General features: G+C 39.9%; 1 protein-coding gene across 3 annotated transcripts in view; it reads right to left on the bottom strand.

The window, feature by feature from the left end:
• cadm1a (cell adhesion molecule 1a) overlaps positions 1-22,222 on the bottom strand; it is a 503,561-nt gene that overhangs the window by 96,957 nt on the left and 384,382 nt on the right. For all 3 annotated transcript variants that reach the window (XM_085421220.1, XM_085421222.1, XM_085421221.1), the window contains 2 exons: positions 9,479-9,631; positions 7,835-7,972 (listed from right to left, as the gene is read on the bottom strand). In XM_085421220.1, the coding sequence (XP_085277346.1) occupies positions 7,835-7,972; positions 9,479-9,631 (291 nt within the window). The remainder of the gene's footprint in view (positions 1-7,834; positions 7,973-9,478; positions 9,632-22,222) is intronic.

The following is a 22,222-nucleotide window of genomic DNA, read 5'->3' as shown; positions in this document are numbered from 1 at the left end:
CAGCTCTCTTCCACCTGCTCTGACTACGATGTTGTGGGCACATGTCATAGACCATGAAGACTCCTGCTTGTCCCTGTTAAGGACTACTCCTTCTACTACTCCTCCTCCTGCTAATATTAATAATAAATATAAATGCACTTTTTAAAGTACTTCACAACTAGGACGAAGACTTATACAACATTCATACATAGAAATGTCATATATTTGGCCTCACATATGTATTTTTTGTGTGTTCTGTAGCCGAAGGTTCTATAACCTCAAAAGCCTGTTCTGGATTTAAAATGAGACCATGCAATCGTCAAAAGTGACCCCAATCAGACCAACTGCTTGAATAAAGACTTCCCAGATCACTAAATAAGCAGGAGCATGGGCATTGTCAGTGTGTGCTACTTTCAGCTGCTCCCTTATTCACAGGGGGTAGTTCTGCATGTTTGATTTGACAGATTTTTAGCCGGATGCCCTTCCTGATACAATCCCAAAGGAATTGATGTCTTCTTCCAGGACTGAGCCAGGGGTCTTTCACTTGTAAGGAAAATGTGTACCAAGGAGCCTCTATTTAGGTCTTTGTTAGTAATTAATAAAGTTTTTAAATTAATTCTGAATTTCGCTGGGAGCCACGGGAAGGGAAGAAAAGGGTTGAGGAGTGAACACTGGCTATTATTTAGTATATGGGCTGCTTTTTGAACCAAGTGAAGACAGGAGTGTAAGAGAAGACAAGGGAAGATTAAAGTGTGAACTAAAATGCTTTTATGATTGTGTAAACTGCTTGTTTTTATGTTGCTTTTATTATTCTACTGTGTACAGTGTCCTTGAGTATTCTGAAAGGCGCTTTCAAATAAATTATTATTATTAAAATGTCCAAGTTGCTGCCTGATAGTGTAGATTAGATTTTTTGCAATATTCCTTGCATGAAGCAAACAAGACTGGATGAGCTTAGAAATGTAGGGTTTGAAGTTTAACTGCTGCAAAATCTAGCAGAGCCTGGTTATATCAGAGCAGATGCAGCATGCTCCCTCTGTTTTGAAGTCGTGCCCCTAAAGACCAGCACTGTCAAGGTCATGCTTTGTTAGCTTAGCGGCACAAATCTGTATATTTTACGTTTGTCCATGCTGCCTTGATGAATAAAAATTTATATGGAAGTAATTTGCCTCTGGTGATCTATTTTTAAATGCTGAGGTGACTGGGCCAGCAAGAGCAGTTTCACAACTCAGTGCCCTTTGCTATGGCTGTTATATAGAAGAAACCACAATGCCGCTAGATACCACTGAAAGTCGTGCTCACTATCGATCTAAATGTCATTTAAAGACAGCAGTTAATAAATATAAAGGATTTTTTATTAATCTTCTCTCTCAGCTATAAAAGCCCTTAACACGTAAAGAGTTCTCTGTATAGGAATATCACCTGTGTTAAACACTGAAAACATACAGAGACATAAATGTTGGAGCTGTGGCAGCAGAGATGAATGCCAGTGAAAGGCAGTGGAAGGTCAAATAAAAGCTGAAGAGGTATTTTAACTTTTTGCGGATTCAACCGTAAAACTCAAGTAGTCCTCTTTCCCTTCATTTCTTGAACGTTTACTGTCTGACAGTATCCTTGTGGAAAAGAAATGAAGCAATGCAATGTTATATAGAATATATGTCTCTCCAATTCCATCACTTACTTTTCCCAAAATATCCTTTTATCCATTTGTCCAGTCTTCCTACTGGGGCAGAGCAGGGTAATTGAAATCACCCTGTGGTAGTCTCTTAACACTTGAGGCTAATGGCTGCTCTGATCCCTGTCAGTCAATGAAGTGCCCTGCTGACTGTTTTTCTATCTGCTTGCTTCTCCTTAGTTTTAAATGAACAGGGAGGAATGACCTGCACGGCTAGGATTCCCTTTTTCTTACGATTTCCATTGTTGTGCAAGCTTAAAAAACTGGAGATATTAGTGTCAGGGCATATGTTAATAAAACACTAAACAAGCAGGATAAGAGCAGGAATAAAGAAAAGGATAATGATGAGATAATAGGTCTGTGCATATTTGGAAAGATGGTAGGATTTAAATTGGCAAGCATGACAATTGCAACCTTTAAATGATATTTAAGAGAGTGTGATTATCCTTTAAGGTAATTATGTTAAATTCCGGAGACATTTAATTAGAAATAAGTCTTCTAGGCAAGGACAGCCAAAGGCAGTTTAAGTAATTCTACTCTAGTGCCATATCTCCAGCACCCTGGGCCATTCTTTTTCTTCTCATCTTTCATTTTCTTGCACTGCTTTGTCTTAAATAGTTCCAGCATCAGCAGAACAACCCCATGTTTCATTTACAGAATGATTCTTTGTGGCATCAACAAAACAAACAAACAAAAAGAAAGATCTTGATTTAATTTTGGGCATTTAAAGATTTCTTTGAACTTCCAGGGTGGAATAATTGCAGAGCATACAACAAGTTTGAAAAGTATAGATGAAGGTTCAAATATATACATACACTCAATTGAATCTTTTAAGAAGTGATGCTGAAGGTTCTACAGTGTCTTTTAACTAGACAAGGCCAAGACTGAGTAACTTCTCATTTATGACCATGATTGACTACAACAGGTAGTTTCTGTTTGTCAGCATAAAAATAATTTGTCTGACAGCACTGATGGGATGACCAACACTCAGAACAATGAGAACTAAAAAGGAGAATTGTAGAGGAAGAGACCAAGAAATCTCTCTTGGAGTCATTTCTAAGCAAGTGCAGTTTCCGGGAACATCAGTTCATTTCATGTAGCTACAAGTTATTCGGATGTGTAACCATTTTGCTAAGGTGTGGAAGGAGACCAAAACTGTCACACTTTAGAGGAAATTGTTCAAGAACAACCCAAAAACCCACCAAGACTTAAGCCTACGATAAACATAAACTACCATAAACTTGTGGAACACCGGCATCACTGTCCACAGTGAAGCAGGTTTCACATTGTCATGGACTGAAAAGCTGCCAACCGAGAAAGAAACCCGGGTTCCAGAATCAGCAACTTCAGACCTTACTGAAATTGGCAGCTGCTAACATAGACGAACTAAATGCCTTCTGGAGAAATATTTTATGGTCATCGGGACAAAGATTGAGCTATTTGGCCACAATGATAAGGAGAACACATGAACCTTTCTAACCTAAGAACATTGTACCAGCTGTTAAGCACGGTGGTGGTGGTGGTGGTATCATCATGCTCTGGGACTGTTTTTCTGTCAGTGGTATTAGCACAATGCACAAAGTGGACAGAATAATTAAGGAGGACTATCTCCAAATTCTTCAGATTAAACGGTAGACAGTTGAAACTTGGACACAACTGGGCGTTCCAACAAGACAATGACCTCAGACATGCATCAAAACGTTTTGAATGGATAAAGCAGGCAGACATTAAACTGTTGGAATAGCCTTCCCAAAGCCCCGACATCAACCCAAAAGAAAATTTTTGGACTACATTTATATGACAGATTGGTATCGATTCTGTCAAGAAGAGTGGTAAATCACTTGGCCAGAAGCATCTGGTTGAGGTGCAACTTGCTAAGGGGAATTTAACCAGATATTAATGGGGATGTATCTATATATTTGAGTCTATATATTCCCCTCTCGCCCCTGCGTGCAGTCTGCCCTTCAAGCTCAGGTCCTCTACCAGAGGCCTGGGAGCTTGAGGGTCCTGCGTAGTATATTAGCTGTTCCCAGGACTGCGCTCTTCTGGACAGAGATCTCCGATGTTGTTCCCGGGATCTGCTGGAGCCACTCGCCTAGTTTGGGAGTTACCACATCTAGCGCTCCGATTACCACTGGGACCACTGTTATCTTCACCCTCCACATTTTCTCAAGCTCTTCTCTGAGTCCTTGATATTTCTCGAGCTTCTCGTGTTCCTTCTTCCTGATGTTGCTGTCATTTGGAACAGCTACATCTATCACTACGGCCGTCTTCTTCTGTTTGTCTACCACCACTATGTCCGGTTGGTTAGCCACCACCAGTTTGTCCGTCTGTATCTGGAAGTCCCACAGGATCTTAGCTCGGTCTCCCATTTTGACCTCAGGACTTCCAGGGCATATTCGGCACAGATGTTTCTGTATACTACACTGGCCACTTGGTTATGGCATCAGGGGCATCTTCACACGGCCTGCACCTGAGGCTGGCTGGCTGGCTGGCTGGCTGGCTGGCTGGCTATCTATCTATCTATCTATCTATCTATACTTGTAATCTTGTATGCATTACAAAAAGTCCAAAATAAAGTCAACTTGTATACCCAATTCTTGCTTTTAAAGTCATTAAAGATTTATGTTGCACAATCATCCCATCCTGTAAAAAAAAAGGGTTAAAAAAAGTCCAAAATTACCACGGCACCCATGCTCATAACGAGTGTATATAAACTTTGACCACACCTGTACGTACAATAATAAAGGATGGTTTATCTGGGAGAACTTGCAACCGTTGAGGCTGCTTCAGCTAGTAGCACCTTTTCACCTATGGTAAAAATTGATAAAAGCAAACAGCATGCTCCAAACGTAGTGTTGTGACAAGTGAGCTATTAAGTACACCTGTATTTTGTGCTACTGCGAAAAATTGTATCTAGCAGTTGTAGAGCTTCACAGAGTGCTGACCCTATTCTGTAAATGTCAATCCATTCCCAACAAGTGTGAGAAAACAACATGTCTGCGGGGTTGAAGGGCGTTTAGCATTACACAAATAATTTTTCTGTCATTCCACAAAACAAACAAATGGGCATTGTTTGAGAGCTCAGTTAAAGAGGCTGGGAATACTCGGTGGAAGCAAACAATGACACAGCACAGTGTGTTAAATAAAAAGAAAATGCTGAATGGGAATGGATTTTGTATGCAGAGCCTGGCAAGCTCCTATTTAAATGAGTTACTGGAAACCCTGAATCAGTATTTCACTGTGACTAACAGCCACAGTGGTCACTAGTTTCACTTTCTCCATTTACAAAAGTAAGTATGCTGGAAAAAACCATTAGTCTTTGTACTTTAATGCACTTAAGTAACAGTGCTTTCTGGATAAATGCATTTCTTAAATATCATTAAGTAATATGTGTAAGTTTAGGAAAACTGTAATCTATTCATGGTGGTGCTAACTGTATTTCTCAACAATAATATCACATGAAATACATTTTAATGTATGTGCATCTGTTCAGAAAAAACAGTTTAAATTACAATTTAGGTTCATTTTTATGGCAACTTTTGTGATATCAATGACTAAAAGACCATCGGCTCTGGCTATTCAATGCCTAAAGAATTTGCCGTTCTTGCCATACTGAACATAATGAGTCTTTTTGTGATGTTAGAAGCCAGCTGCAAGCCAATCCCTGATCTTGTTACAATGGAACATTCTTCGATTTGAGCTGGCCACTGAAGGTTTTATGCGCCTCGGTGCGGAGGTGAACCTGCTCCGGGCTTTTAGAACAGCTTCTGATTCGGACCTTTGTTTCAAAGTCTTTACAAAGCTTGCTGTCTGGGCTCTGAGGTGGAGCTGCTTGGCAGGAGGCCTGTTCAACCCCTGAGCTCTGCACCGAGTTCTAAAGCGCAGCTACCTTTGATGAAGGCATGCAGGTTGTCAGGATGCCAACAGGCCTCAGCCATTACTGCAAATGCAAATTGCTCTAATGGAATCTATTCAAAGTCGCAGCAGAGCTCCATTTAAAAAGTAACACCATTAATATGCGCTCAAAGGAAAAAGTGTGCCTATAAATGGAATTATATAAAAATAAAATAATTTTTAGAATCTATTTGTCAAGTCATTTCTTAAATGCCAAACAGTGCAGTCCTCCTGGCTTCAGTAGCAGTATTAATATATTCACCCATCACTCACTGATCTTGCTTCTGCTTTTAAAGCTTGTTTTTTGCCATGAAGAACTCAAGTCAAAGAAAAATGTGATCAGAGTACTGCAAGTCAAGAACATGTTTGCTGTGGTCTGATTTTAGCTTTGACCTTGTGCAAACGTTTCAGCCAAACCTTAGCTTAATATGATTCCAAATAAAATGTGTGAATTCTTTAAAACATAAAGAGGGCAAAAATACTGATATGTAACAATGTATCCAAATTATTCGTTTGTGTATTCACAGAATCTTGCAGTATGCTGCTCACTAAATACAAAACGATGGGGTTTCCAAATATGTGGCCACTTATTTTCTCTAAAGGATAATGACAAAAAGGCCGGCTCTGTAGAGGACAAAAAGGAAATTTTAAGCTATTTAACTTCATTTGGATTTTAACAGGTGAATAGAATTGTGGGTTTAGTTTGAATTCTAAAAATTGGTTGGTACATAGGCAGGATTATGAATATGATCTTTGAAATTTTGATGTTTGAAAGAAAATGTGTTTTTATTTATTCATTTATTTTTACACACATGAGTTAATGGATAGTTGTACATATATTTATTTGTGTTACAGTTTTTCTCAGTCGCTTTGGTGCTTTTCTCAGATCAAAATGAAAATTCTCAAAAGCATTAGTGCAATCTCCACAACCTTTAGTCATTTGTGCACATCATAGTAGCAATTTCTCCTTCCTCTGAACAAATTGCAAATGCTCTTGGACATGTATCAGTTGCTTTCATACAATTCTCTGCCCTCGACAACATTATCATTTGCTTATATCATGTCAGTCAAAATGAACTATACTTTTGGATGCTAAATAGTCGTTCCCAATAAAACCAATAGTCTTTATTTCATTGCTTGAGTCATTACATACAAAATTGTTGAACTAGTTTTCAAATGCCGTCAAGCAAATGTTATACCTTTTTGTCATTATTTTTTCCTGTCCCCGAAATTGAACAATTTCTCTCATGCCATAGTCCCTGAGTATGTTGTTGTTTGGGATAATGTCCCTTTTCACTACTCACATCTGGTCAGACAGTGGTTTGCAGCACATGACAGAATGCCTGTTGAATATCTCCCTCCCTACTCCCCATTCCTTAATCCGATAGAGGAGTTTTTGTCTGCCTGGAGGTGGAAGGTTTATTCACATGCACAAATGGCCCTGCTAGCAGCCATGGATGCAGCATGTGACGACATCACAGCAGAGTCATGCAGAGGGTGGATTCGCCACTCCAGGAGATACTTTCCTCGCTGCATTGCAAGGGATGATATCCGTTGTGATGTAGATGAGAATATGTGACCAGACAGACAGGGACGTCTGAATGTGCCAGAATGATTTACATATGTTCAGTTACAATATGTACTGTTATATTGTTCACATTGTGCACCGCTCTACCAAAAGGGTGTTTCTCATGTTTATTCTAAATATGTGACTGTAGAGTATTTTTCTTTTGCACAATGTTGTAGAATTACAAACATCCTACACAGTAAAAATGTGAAACATACGTATTCAGTGTCTTGTACTCATTTACTTCCATAACTACAGGAATGTTTAACTTTACTGTAGATTTTACTGTACATGGCTGTGCAAAAAGTGTATAGTGCTGTCTTGAGCATTTTCAGGACGTGTCACCGAGTTCTGACCTTTTTTTGCACTGGAAGACACTGAGAGAATACTGTACACTGTCATAATGAAAACATTACAAAGCCATTTGATTATCTTGTTCATCAAGATGGTGTCAAGACTTCTCATTTTGATGACACTGACAGTTTCCTTGACATGAATACTGGATTATCAATTTTGAGCAAGTGACCTGCTTTTGCAGGTTATCCACTAGGTTTAGCAGTTTGCACTAATTGTTTTGAGAAATACACAAACTACTGTGGAAATGTTAATAGTGATGTGAGAAAAGCCCCAAAGCAACTGAGAAAAACTGTAAGAGAGGAAAGGTCTTGACTGTTGGATGGGATTTTCTCAAAGTCAGTGTACAGTGCCTAGAGTACCTGGAAGCTCTTTATCTCCTTTCATCCATCTGATGATGGCAGCAGGCTTACTGCTCATGGCAGTGCAGGTCATCTCTGTCTCGTTGCCCTCGCTCAGGACCTCATCCCGGGCCTCAATGATGGGGTTACCTGGAGGAACTATGACAGGACACACAAACAGAACTGTGTAAACACTGAGGCAATGCAGTACACCCTAAAAACCACAAGCTAAGAAGAAAACAGGACTGATATTAGAAGGCTTTTCTTTTAAAATTAGAATTAGAAAAGTGCAAAAATCTAATTCAGGAATTATCATTTGCAATACTGTGAACATGTTGGATGTCGTTTAAATAACTCATATTTTGCAGTTATTTATTCAATATATACTCACCAGCCACTTTATTAGATACAACTGTTCAACTAATAGCCAGCCAATCACACGACAGCATTTAGGCATGTAGACATGATTGGAATAACCTGCTGAGGTCCAAAGCAAACATCAGCATGGCATGGTTGCTGGTGTTTTAAAATCTACCAGATTTACTGGAATTTCTCTGCACAACGACCTCCAAGGGAACCAGAGAATGGTTCGTAAAAGATCAAATATCCAGCGAGTGGCAGTTCTCTGGGCCATTTTGTTGTCATAGGTCAGAGGACAACGGCCAGATTGCTTCAAGCTGACAGGAAAGCAAACGTAACTCAAACAACCACTTACTCGTAGCAACCACCTGTAGCAGATGGGCTACAGCAGCAGACACACTGGATGGCACACTAGGGGTCCTTTAGGGCCAGCTGACCATCATTTAAACACCACAGCCTACCTAAGTACTGTTGCTGTTCCATGTCCACGCCTTTATGACCATAGTGTGCCCATTTTCTGATGGCTGCTGATGGCTGCTTCTACCAGAATAACACGCCGTGTCACTAAATTCAAATCAACTCATGTTTCCTCCACAGTCAGTAGATCTCAGTCCAACAGAGCACGGCTGAGGTGAGGTGGAGCAGGAGATTTACATCATGGAAACGACAGCAACTGTGCGATGCTATCATGACAATATGGAACAAAGTTGCTGAGGAGTGTTTCCACCACTGAATAATTAAGACGGCTCTGAAGGCAAAATGGGTCCAACACAGTACTAGCAAGGTGTATCTAATGAAGTGGCCACTAAGTGTTTTTACAGTTACAGATGACAAATATTTTAAAAATCTGACAATCACAAACTTGAAACACTGAAAACATAAAACAATAAACACAAAGTTTAAAAAATGCATGTTGATGTCATATTATTATGTTCATATTTATCAGCTATTATCACAACAGCATTTATAGAGCAATATTGTTCAGTTATAGTTAAAAGTCCCAAGATTTGTTTCCAAAATATCCTAGTAAAGGTATGCCTACTTATAAAGTTGGGCTAGTCTCTAAATTTAAGGAAAACTGTGAAAATATTATTGAAAAAGTTATATTTTGTTTATTATTTGAACACCTTTCTCACTAAGCTCACCATAAAAAGCCTAAAACAATCTCACATCTCACACATCTATACAAATACATTAATGTGTTAAGACCTTGTGTAGACTAATTGCTGTTTAACTCACTTAATTCTAACAATAACACTGAGCGTTTGTCTGCACATGTATGTATATGTTTGTGCGCTTTGTTACTTAGCACTGTGATTTCAGCGTAGGCCTCCTGCGGGGGGTCTGTGTACAGCTGGCAAACATATCGACCCTCGTCTGACAGCGAGACATTAGACAGTGACACCCGCAGCTCGTTGTCTGAGAAGTTCACGAGCTGAAAGCGAGAGTCTTTCAGTGCTGAAAGAGAAAACACACACACACACACACACACACACACACACACACACACACACACACACACACACACACACACACACACACACACCACTTTATATTATTATTATTATAGTATATTCAAAAATGTAGACGTCTGCTTTATATGACTTTATGAAGTTAGTATTGTTCATGCAATTTAAAAGGGAAGTTGCATTCATGCTGCTGTTTGTCATTATTCAGGATTTAGTATTATAAAGGTATGTGATCCCATACTCCTTTAAGTGTGATTTGACCAGTAGTCTTCAAATGAGGCTTATAGCTAATAATGAGACATATTATTAGCTCGTGATTATTGTTACATGTTAAAAAAAGGATTTGCAGCATCCAATAGAGCAGGGTGTGAGACAAACACCCTGTTATTTCATTAAAGAAACAACAACATTAGATCATAATGTAAAATGTGCATTTTATTTCTTTTTGGCCTCAAAAGAATCTGTGTATAAAGCACAAAATACATCAAACTGTCCACTGCCTTAGGTCAACTCCACTAGAGCTGTAACTTCTTCCTGTGAAGAGCCACGACAGCAGACCATCTGCCTCCACCTCACTTTATCTCTAGCATCCTCTTGTGTTACATCGACCTTCTGCATCTCCTTCTTCACTACATCCACTCTGTGCTCTTCTTGTTTTCCTCCTTCCTGGCAGCTCCACCTCCAACATCCTTTCTCCAGTGTATCCACTATCCTTCCTCTGCACATGTTCAAATCATCTCTGTTTCCCCTCTCTAACTTTATTCCCAAACTGCTCAACCTGAGCTGTGCTTCTGATGGACTCCTTTCTAATCTCCAATGACAATCTTTAGACTTTCAGCTCTCCATCTTCACCTCCTGTGCCATCACCAAACCATACATCACAGTAAGACTCACTAACATCTTGTAAACCTTCCCTTTCACTCTTGCTACTTTTAATCTGCACCCACTCCACTCTGCCTGCACTCTTTCTCACCTCTCTTGAGCATCGTCCATCGCTTTAGATGGTTGACCCCAGGTATTTAAACTCATCCAGCTTCACTGATATACTAAATTCTAATGCTCTCCATTCGGGTCACTCCCAACAAAAATCTGGGCCTATAAAATTCTGCCACCTCCAGCTTTGTTAGCACCACCATCTCCAACTTATACCTCCAGTTTTTAAATACAGACTCAAACATGACAATTTAAGTGTGCTCCTTATGACAAATAGCAAGTGAGAAAGACTACTTACTATTTTAACTTTCTATAGCTTTTTGTCCATCATAAGCATGAGAAAAAAACATTATTAAAGAAGCCATTCATTTTTAATTTTACTTTACAAAAACAATACTGTAATAAAAACGACAGGACTTTGGCGTTTTCTGTTTCTTTTTCCTTTGTTAAGGCAGTAGGCGTAAATCTGGTAAAAAAAAATATTTTAGAAATTTGAATTTATTTATATGGACAAATACGAGCCAGCCATTGTTGTTTTCACAACCTCAAACTGTACTCAAAGAGCTTTCACATGGGTAAAAAAAACCCTCAATATAATTAGTCAACAATCAATCACGGAGCTAAGTGTGCAACTCTGTAAAGCACTTTGTTACTCGCTTCTATTCAATCCAAAATGCAGTTTTGTTCACACATACTGTGGCTGTTAACAGCGTTGTTTGCATTAACACAAGCCTCATCCTTGGCCGTCCTTCAGTGAGCCTACACAGCAATTGAGAGCAGTTCCATAAATCCTGTCTCTTCTTCATCTGTAGTCACTTTCATCTTGCCTAACCTTGTTTGCCCACCTACCTAAGCACACTCTATCAGCTCTAATGTAGAATGACAACATGTGGTTAAGATGAAAGCCTACCCATACCCATCCCCTCTTCGATGTGCTGATAAACTCTGCTCTGACTGACAGCAACTCCAGGTTCTCTGCACTCTGCACTCTCTTAGATCTGTGTACTCATCCTCTGGCACTCTTTTTTTCTAACAGCTTAAAGTATTAAACACGGAGACTTCTGACACAAAACACCTCAAAACAGACATGAATAGACAGAAGAACCTCTGGGGTCCATTATAATTTTACACGGCTTCCGCGGCCATACGTTATCAGGATTTAAAGCTGAGAGGCATTGTAGACATGCAAAAAGCAAGAGGCTAAAACTGATTTTGTGCATCATTATTTGCATCAGATAGATTTAAAATAATATCACCAGGCTGACTAGAAAAAAAATCTGCATCCAAATATGCATCTGTGCTCTTCTTTGGCCGAAAAAGAAAGCCTAAAAACGCTGGCCATGATGGTGGATGATCTGAACAAGAGATCACTAAGATGCTGCTGTTATCCCGGTACTTCTCTTAGTCTTTGATTATTCTGCCAGAAAATCCTGCTCACAACACTACAACAAATTGCTAAGAAGCAGTGCAAACAATCCAGAAAAGATTTAATGATGCTGTGTTAAAGTGTGGCATACAAGAAAGTTATTTTCCATAAAAGCTCTTATTTCATCTGAATACATATTCCTCACCTTTTCCAAAGAGAAAGAAAAAAAAAAACAGGCAACTTATATGCTTGGTTCCATTAGCGCAGCTATTAGTTTCTTTTGTCTAACTACAATGAAACCCTTATTCTAGGAGATGAATAATGTGCCCCTAATTAGTGTTGCTCATTCAAACGCCTTGTTAGCCCTCATTAAAATGAGAGGTCAGCATCTAATCCTAATGATTTAATTGAATTAAATGTTCCCAGATTCAAACACACCCATGCTACAATACAGAGATGCAAAGAAGAAAAAAAACACCTGGAAAGGCTCTAATAAGCAAAACTGTTACTGACGAGACATGTTCTTCCTTTTTAAAGAAGCGACTTTTGTATTAACAGCCAATGTTTTGTGTTTCAAAGAGAAGGATAGTCAGTGTAATCCAGCATGCAAATATTTATGGCACTGTAATGTATCTCACTGAGGAAACACAACAATTTATTTGTTAAAGGAGCTTAGAATAATCCAAAAAACCTGTAAAAAGGTTTCTGGAGGTCACTAAAAAACAAAATAGAATTTGAAGAAGTGTTAAATCTTAAGAGGATATAAAACACAACATCATCAGTATAAACCTGGATTTTGCTGTATGGAGGAGCAGTAGTTCAATGTCCAAATGACAACAGAGTGGCTCTCATTTTTCTTAGAAACTAAAATTAGGTAAAAAAGAAAAAATCTGCTAATTCGTTGTTTTTACATTTATCAGGCCCCAATCAGCCCAAATATCAAAGAGAAATTAAAAATGCATGCCGTGGAAGAGTTCGGGTCTTAGGACGTTAATGTTAAACTCGTTGGGGGGCTGCTCAGATGGATCAGTCTTACCCACACGTGATGTTATTTTCTGTGATTACACGTGTATGACATGGGAGAAAAAAATGCAAACAAATCAATTTTGTCAATCTTTATACTGGCTGCAAACTGTAGCTCAAATCGTAGAAAGAGGGTCAGAAAGCACAACACCAATCCATCTGACCAAATAAGAGGTGCTAGTAATTAGCCATGAAACAAAAACACGTCATCAGAAAATGTTATATATCCTGCAACGACACAATAAAACCCAGCCATAAACATATATGCCTGGGTTCAGAAATGCACCATCAAGCAACCCAAGCTTAGCTAAAACCCTAAACATCTTATGCTGTGGATACTTTGAAACATCCATAAATTAATGAAAAATCTGGTGCGTCAACAATTTAAAAAACCCGTGCCAATCAGATATAATCCATTCCATAAAAGCATTTCTCAAAGATCTCTTAATCCTCTTATGTGTCACTTCTAACTAAGGCGTTGCCGTGTAAGCATGAACTGAATAAATACTTTCTAAAAAATAATGAAAAGAAAAATGGAGGCACTTTGGCAAGGACAGCTCCCCATGCTCAAGGTTTGGGACAACAATACTGCAGGCTCAAAGAGATGCAAGGGCATATGACGGAGAACAGCCTGGTTAACACAGCAGGACTGAACACAGTGGTACATTTCAGGAAAAAAAACATAAGACAAGGCAAGCCAAGAAACGCTGCAGACGGTCCTTTTATTGTAACATCACAGCAAACTGGAATACATATTTCACTTTTCTTTGTGTACCAGGCAGAAAAGAGAGTGACCTTTTATCTTCATGCTCTTTTTGTCCCGTTCTCCTTCTCTTGTTCTATCATATCTGATAGCATAGCAGGGACATCACAGATGCCCGACAAAGGTAATTGATAGTCAGGTCTTTGGATAAGAGATGTCTGTCCAGACCCTGAAAGGCTGTAAATTATCTGATGTATCTGTTTTTGCAGTTTATGGTGATTGAGCTAATTTAAAAGCAGTGATAAGATTGTACAGTAGAGCTGTCCTGAAGTTTAGCCAAGGAGACTTTAAGAGGAAGCTGACTTTCCACCTCCCACTGAGTGCAGTGCCACTGGGCATGCTAATTAGAGCTAACTAACAGCATGGTGGCTTTAATGAATCCCATTCATTAGTATGTTGTCACCACTTTAAGTTTATTTTATAGCAATATGAAAAACTAGGCTATTGTCTTCTGACTTGGCCTGTGGGGACGGCAGCCAATATGTTGGGGCTTCTGGTATAAACTGACATCCTGTTCAATTAGCCGGCCAGATTTAGAAATCTAAACGAGTGAAATATTTGTACCAATTTCAGTCAATCATCACTGATGACCCTAAACTTAGGCTATAAGAACACAAATAAAGTACATCATCATTCTAATGGACACATATCAAAAAATGATTTTTTTAGCAGGATGTGAACTCAGAAAACACAGCTTTGTTGCTGGAAAAAAGCAAAACGGTACAAAACTAAACTGGGAAATTCTAATGACCATTCACACGGGGAAACACAGGGAGAGTCGCACAGCTATGAGGGAGGACACGACACATAACTGAGGGAGATGCGGACATAAATACACAGAAGGATCATGAGGGAAGCGAGAACACACGGGGAGCACAGCTGACACGAATAACCATGATGAGACAGTGGAAGAGCAAACACAAGATGAAACACACTGACGGGAGACTATCAGAGTAAAACAGGAAGTACACAGAGACGCAGACTGGAGGGAGAGAGAGGACACGACGAGCTGGGGAACGTAGATAAACAAGACGGAATAAAACACAAGGGGGGGAACGATGCACATGAGCTCACAGCACCGACACACAGAGGGCAAAGACACAAGGGGGAAACTGCTAAATAACCAAGGAACTAAACAGGATAACTAGAATATAGAATAAACTTAAGACTAACAAAGTGAACTTATACATAAATCATAATACAAATACAAAATGACACAAACACAGGAAAATGCAAAACACTGTCGAATGACCCGGGACAAAAATGGCTCACATGCACCGATGTCTTCAAGGTCAACTTAATGGGTGAAAATGGACAAAAAGCCTTATTGCTTAGAAACTATGACTCCTACAAGCATGATGTGTACTGTCAACACATAGAAAATACCATATATGTGTATTTAAAATATCATGCCACAATTGACCTTTGACCTCTTCTTTGCGGTCAAATCAGATCAAACTTGAATAAAACACATTTTATCTTTAAAACTATGCTTAAAACTCTACTGACTTTCTTTATAAAGGCAATAATTAGTAAATGATCCTGGTATATGGGGATTCTAAATATCACATTTAGTGAAACCCAAATATCATGTCACATTTGACCTCTGACCTCCATTTCACATCTGGCTTTCTTTCGAAAAAAAAATTGGTATATCTTTAAAGTATATGTTTTTGGTGTTTTTTAAACCTAATAAGGAGTTAAATCTTTCCTGCACGCAACCAGTCTCCTCAATTCCAAATGACGGATATCACTTGGTGTACAAACTAACAACAAGAAGTAACCAGAAACCTCATAGCACCACTTCTCATTAGAGATCATGTTTACATTACTGTTAGTGGGATCCCCTCTCCACTCCGCATAAAGGGAAACTAGTAAAAAGAAAGAGCAGTGTAAATGGTGAGTGCTAAAGCAATAAACAATGCTGCATCGGTGCAATGTAAAGGCAAAATTGATAGATTTATAGGTAGGTGAACTGAGCAGTCTTTGAGGGAGCCAAATTGATAGGTCGCCCCCGAAATCACTCTTCTCCAAACTGCTATTTAAAAACGCTTTTGTAACTCCCCACCACATAGCGAAGCAAAACACCACTCTTCAGCTGTACTTTGGATTTTGTCGTCATCTTTTACGGTGCAGACACAGGCTTTGCTTCGTGGACGCCGTGCAGAGGAGGAATAATTAGAATAACTTTCAACCTACATGTGGAACACGAGTACTGGAAGATAGAGTTGAAAAAGTCTGAGCTTGTTTCATAATGTCCGTATAAGACCCCATACTGCTGAAACTCATATTACCATTCAGCACTTATGCTTTCTAAGTGCTAAATGTACTGTGCCATACATGCACAGTACATTTAGCACTTATTTTAACCTGAACAAGACAAAGTGCCTTTCAAATGCCTCTCATACGCTGATGGTGATGGAGAACTTGATGTTATTCAAGGACATATGGGAAGGGATTTCGAATGTTTTTACAATGCGTCATCGTCTTAACTGTTGTTGCCACAAAAGTTGACTTTTCAAGAAAACATATGCATGTGATGAAGCTAACCACTGACGCTTTTCTGGGGTTTTGTTTTCAGGCTGAAACACCAGGCAGGGATTTTCAGTAGATTTTGTTCTGGATACTGATCACAAACCTGCCCTTTTTCTATGCAGGGATGAATATACATTTAAAGGCAAGCTTCTTGTACAATCAGAAGAATCGGTAAGCTGAGGAATGGTCTGACCTAAGACCCCTGCTGTGATATTCTTTGGATCTGTCTTGTTTTCTGGTTTTGAATTTGCTGGTGAGTAATTTGAGCTGGGATTCTGCAGAGGTTTTATGATTACTGCAAGATTTTATAGTTCTTATTTCTGTGTTTGTTGTATTTTTGGGTTCCTGCTTTGATTTCTGTGTTCTAATAGACCGCAAGCTTCATTTGCTGTGACATACTTGAGCCTTTGATTTCTGTTTTACCTTACAGTTATTCTAATGACGAGTTCCACTTTGCATCCTGTGTTTTGGTCCATGGTTTGGTATCTGTTAGTAGTAGCTCAAGTTCCCTCCATGTCTATCTATGATTGTGTTTGTCCTTCAGTGTTTCCTTGACTCATATTCAGTGTATTTCCTGTTGGATTGTTTACATACATCATGCCTGTATCCAACTTTTCATTTTTGCTTTATTTTGAAGGTTTGCTGTGAGTCTCCCCGGATTGTCTTCACCTGTGTGTGATTACTCTCTCCTGTGTCTCATTACCCTCCCGTTGGGCATTACATCTAATCAGCCCTCTTCTCCTTACTCTTTGTCACAGTGTCTGTGCACAGTGTTTGTTCCCTGTTTCCAGCCCTGCGTTATTCCTCGCTCCTTTTTGAATTATTGTTTATTCACCTTCTGGACTTTGTTATTTTGGACTTTCTGCTATAGCCTAGATCAGGGGTGGCCAACCAGTCAGAGACCAAGAGCCACTTTTTTTTTACTGTGTTACCGCAAAGAGCCACATCATACGCATGGGCACACATGAACATCACCCATCCTTTCCTCCCTCTCTCTCTCTCTCTCTCTCTCTCTCTCTCACACTCACACACACACACACACACACACACACACACCTCTGCTCAGCCAGATTTATTGTAAATGTCACACACCAACATGATAATGACAGAAATGGACTCCTACAGTACTAAAACCACAGGCCAGTCATTTTCAACAATGAACATTGTGTGCACTGTCTCACACACACAAACTCTCAGTTCAACCAAGTCCACAAACAAAAATATAATAATCTACAATAGCATTTACTTTTATAATGCATGTTGTTTAGTGGGACTTCTGGCATTCCTTGCCTTGAACAATCCTCTTTAAATCTGGCTTGTATTCCGTTGTTGTCACTCGAAGCAATTCTTTCACATGTGTGTCAGTCAGAACAGATCGATGCTTTGATTTCACATGTTTTAGGGTAGAAAACACAGACTCGCAGACGTATGTTGACCCAAACATTGACAGTATCTTAAGCGCAGCCCGTTTGACATTGGGGTATTTTTCCATTGGCACACTTTTCCAGAACTCAATGGTCCCTTCCCTTAAAGCAGGTTTCAATTGGTCCTCTTCACAAAGATCGATCATCTCCAACTCAGCCGCAGCTTCATCTGTGACTAGCGGGACTTTCAAACAGCCGGTCTCTGCATTAAATGGGTCAACGAGGAACGTAATCTGTGGCCTTTTCAATTGTAGATCATGGAACCGGGTCACGAAGCTTTCGTGCAAGTTTTCAATCAGCATTGCATATCTGGCTCTTTGCTTACTCAGGGCAGCACTGGCGACTTGCCCGCTGGCTTTTAGCAGAGTGGGAAAATGCGTTAAATCTCCCTTTTGAATATGTGTCTTGAACAGCTTCAGTTTGTTGACAAACGCAAACACACTTTGCACTAGGTCAGGGAGCATTTTTAACTTACCCTGCAGGGTCAGGTTCAGTCTGTCCAAGTGACACAGCATGTCGACCAAAAAGGCCAGATCCATAATCCACTTGAGGTCCGAGAGCTCGGGATAGTCCTTGTCCTTCTTTTCCATAAACAGTTTCACGGCATCCAAAAGCTCAAAGAAGCGAGAGAGTACCTGGCCTTTTGACAGCCACCTCACAGTGCAGTGCAGCGGCAGGTCACCTGGAAGCCCTTGGTCCAGCTCAGCGATGAGATTCTTGAATTGCCTGTGGTTAAGCGCATGTGTGCGGATATAGTTGACGATTTCCATCACAGGCTTCATGACGTTATCTAAATTCAATGATTTAGACACGAGTTGCTCCATGTGGATGATGCAGTGGAAATTCCAAAAGTCAGGAATAGTTTGGTCAGCTTTGCACAGCCCCACAAGCCCGTTCACAGATCCCATCATGGCTGGTGCTCCATCCGTGGCTATTGCAGTTAATTTCGTTATGGGCAGATTTGCTTTTTCAAATGCAGCCATCATGGTTTCTTTCACATCTATGCCACGGGTTCTGTCTTTTAATGGCACAATATCCAGGAGTTCTTCTTTGATCACACAATCGTTTGAAACAGACCGTGCAAATATTGCCAACTGAGGCTTGTCTTGTATATCACAACTCTCATCCAATGCGACACTAAAATACTCACATGCTTGAAGGTCAGAGTGCAACTGTGATTCAATAGCCGTGTTAATGTCCGATATTCTGTGTTCAACAGTGTGGCGGGACAGTTGGACGTCTGATACCATGCGTTTTAATTTGTCGTTTTCAGGAGACAAGATTCCAACAACATCACTGAGGCATTTTTTAACGAACTCCCCTTCATTGTATGGCTTTTTAGCCCGTGCAATGTTCCAAGCCAGCTGATAGGATGCGAGCGTTATGGTCTCTGACCGCTTCGTAAATTTTTGGAAAAACTGTATCTGCTTTTCTGCCTGACTTTTCAAAGTGGCCAACTCGTGCTTGCGAAGTTCAGTCCCTTTTGGAAATTCCTGGTCGATGTTAGCATGGAGTGAGCTGAAGTGGCGCTGAAGATTTGAAGCTTTGAAATGCGCTAATGACGTCTGACATATAAGGCAGAATGGCTTACCATTGCGTTCAACAAAAAAATATAAACTCTCCCACTCTGTTAAAAACGTCCTGTGTTCATCTTCATATTTTCTTTTTGCTGTGCATTTTTTTCCTGCCATTTTAAGGGCGAACTTGCTCCTACTGGGAAACTTTGCGGTATTTTCATCTCACACACATGCGCATTTGATGAAAAATACCGTATTGAACTCAAGCGAAGCGAACGCGCACATTTTAAAACAACAACATAAAAAAAATCAAAACACAAACATAAACTTTGATATGAACGTAAGAGCCGCATGAAACCAGGCAAAGAGCCGCATGCGGCTCGAGAGCCGCGGGTTGGCCACCCCTGGCCTAGATTAAAGGCTCAACCTTTGTGGATGAGAGTTGGCCTCCTGAGTCCTGCATCTTGCACTCCTCATATTGTGACACCTACAGTGTAAAGTGATGAATGGACTCTGGTGACCTCAGAGTCTGTTTTGCTGCTATATCTCTATTGTCTACTTGCATGTACAGAAACATAAACAGCCATAGGCAAAGAATTGCTAATATGTGCATTTACATTGTTAACAACTGAACCATGACACTAGCTTTTGAGATGGTTATCTTCAGTTATTAAAACGTAAAAAATTCATGTTTTATATTTATTACAAACAACCAGCAAATTATATTCAAATAGGGGAAAAGTGAAAAAAGTCTGTAAAAGGTCATCCCTCACGCAGCCATGATCTCTGCTTTCTGCTACGCTTCAATGCAAAGATAAAATTAGAGTGGATGAGACTTAAAGAAACTTTAATACAAAGCAGTAGAAGACTGGGCTGTACATATCTTCTGCTGCCTCTTTCTCCCCTCTTCACCTCTGCTGACTGCGTGATTTTAATTCATCTTGCTTTTTCTTTCCCCTCTCTTGATTAATCTTCATTCTTTTGCTGCATTTCATTTGAATAGTTTTTCTTCTCCAGCCTTTGCCGAGGATGACTCCCATCCAGAGAGAGCGGGAGATGATGAGTGTGCCTCGCCTAAGTGGCTGCAATCAATTGTGATTAGTGGCTGCTGCTACTTTTTGAGAGGAGCACATCAAAGTTTTATTATTGGGTGTCAGAGTGGGCGAGACGGGGTGGGGCGGGGGTAATTACACTCTTATACCCAGCCTCCTCACCACTCTAGGAGGTGAAGTCCATGCTTTCTAGCTTTTGTCACCACCTAAATCCAGTCTATTACTTCAGTCATTGTTAACAGTCATAGTCTCGCTGTGACGCCGCTGACCTTATTCTTATTTTCAGTTTACTAATATATTTATGCTTTTAAATTCATTGGTATCGTCTTTTCTTTACCTCAAAATCATGTAAAGCAGCGGTCCCCAACCCCCGGGCCACGGACCGGTACCGGTCCGTGAGTCATTTGGTACCAGGCCGCGAGAGTGAGACTCGGGTGTGAAATGTATGGTTTTCATGGTTTTTATCGGTTTTTAGCGTTATTTTGTTATCGTTTTATCGTTAACTCAGTTTTCCTGGGTCTTTTCACGTGTGTTATGAATAAATCGTATTTTTTTCGTTACCGGTACTAGTTTTATGTTGTTATATTTATCCGCGACACCTTAAAGGCCGGTCCGTGAAAATATTGTCGGGCACAAACCGGTCCGTGGCGCTGATGTAAAGAACTTTAGTAACGTCTGCTTTTAGAGGACGCTGCTTTTCAGTGGCACTAAAATATTTCTTCCCATCAAGCTAAAAATTCCAGCTCTGTTCCCGTTTATAACACTCTTCTTTATATCTGTTTACACAAACCACAGTTTTATTTATGCTAAAAAGTTAAATACTTAGCCGGCAGTTATTTGCTAGCATACCTAAAGATTGAAACATTATGTTTATTATTAACAAAAAAGAAACACAGTTTGGTCCATTAATATTTGGATAGAGACACCTTTTTTTTAATCATTTTGGTTCTGTACATTAGCACAATTTTTTTTAAATGAAATAAGTTGAATGGCAGACTTTCAGCTTTAATTAAGTGGGTTAAATTGTGAGCATTTTTTAAACACAATCCCTTCATTTGAGGCGCTCAAAAGTAATTGGATAAATGAAATAACTGAAAATAAAATGTTTATTTCTAATACTTAGCTGAAAACCCTTTACTGCCAATGACAGCCTGAAGTCTTGAACGCATGGACATTACCAGATGCTGGGTTTCCTCCTTTGTAATGCTCTGACAGGCCTTTACTGCAGTGGCTTTTAGTTACTGTTTGTTTGTGGGCCTTTCCGTCCAGAGTTTAATCTTCAACAAGTGAAATGCATGCTCAGTTGGGTTAAGATCAGGTGACCAACAGGTGACCATTCAAGATTATTCCACTTCTTTGCTTTGATAAGATCCTGGGTTGCTTTGGCTGTATGTTTTTGGGTCATTGTCTATCTGCATGTAGCAGGATTTGAACAGACAGTATGTCTCTGAACACCTCCGACTTCAGTCGGCTGCTTCTGTCCTGAGTCCCATCATCAATAAACACTAGTGTCCCAGCCATGCACGCCCAAGCCATTGCATGTGTTTTACACATGATGCGGTATGTTTTGGATCATGAGCTGTTCCACAGCTTCTCCGTACTTTTTTTCTTGCCATCATTCTGGTAGATGTTGGTTTCTTCTGTCCAAAGAATGTTTTTCCAGAACAGTGCTAAAAACATCCATCTAAAAAAGCCAGCAGCAAGTCCAATCTAACGTTTCTATTCTTGAGCCTTATGAGTGGCTCGCATTGTGCAGTGAACCCTCTCTATTTACTTTCATGCAGTCTTCTCTTTATGGTAGACTGGGGTATTGATACGTCTACCCTCCTGGACAGTGTTGTTCACTTGGTTGGCTGCTTTTAAGGGATTTCACTTCATCATGGAAATAAATCTGCGATCATCCACCATTGTTGTCTTCCGAGGACGTCCAGTTCTTTTTGCTTTAATGAGTTCATCAGCACTTTCTT

The sequence above is a fragment of the Rhamphochromis longiceps genome, linkage group LG10 (genome assembly GCF_057381845.1).
Source record: "Rhamphochromis longiceps isolate RC_006_pf linkage group LG10, R_longiceps_female_GT1.1, whole genome shotgun sequence".
Taxonomy (NCBI): domain Eukaryota; kingdom Metazoa; phylum Chordata; class Actinopteri; order Cichliformes; family Cichlidae; genus Rhamphochromis; species Rhamphochromis longiceps.
Note: the sequence above shows the minus strand (reverse complement) of the source record. Positions and strands in the feature narration are given on the sequence as shown.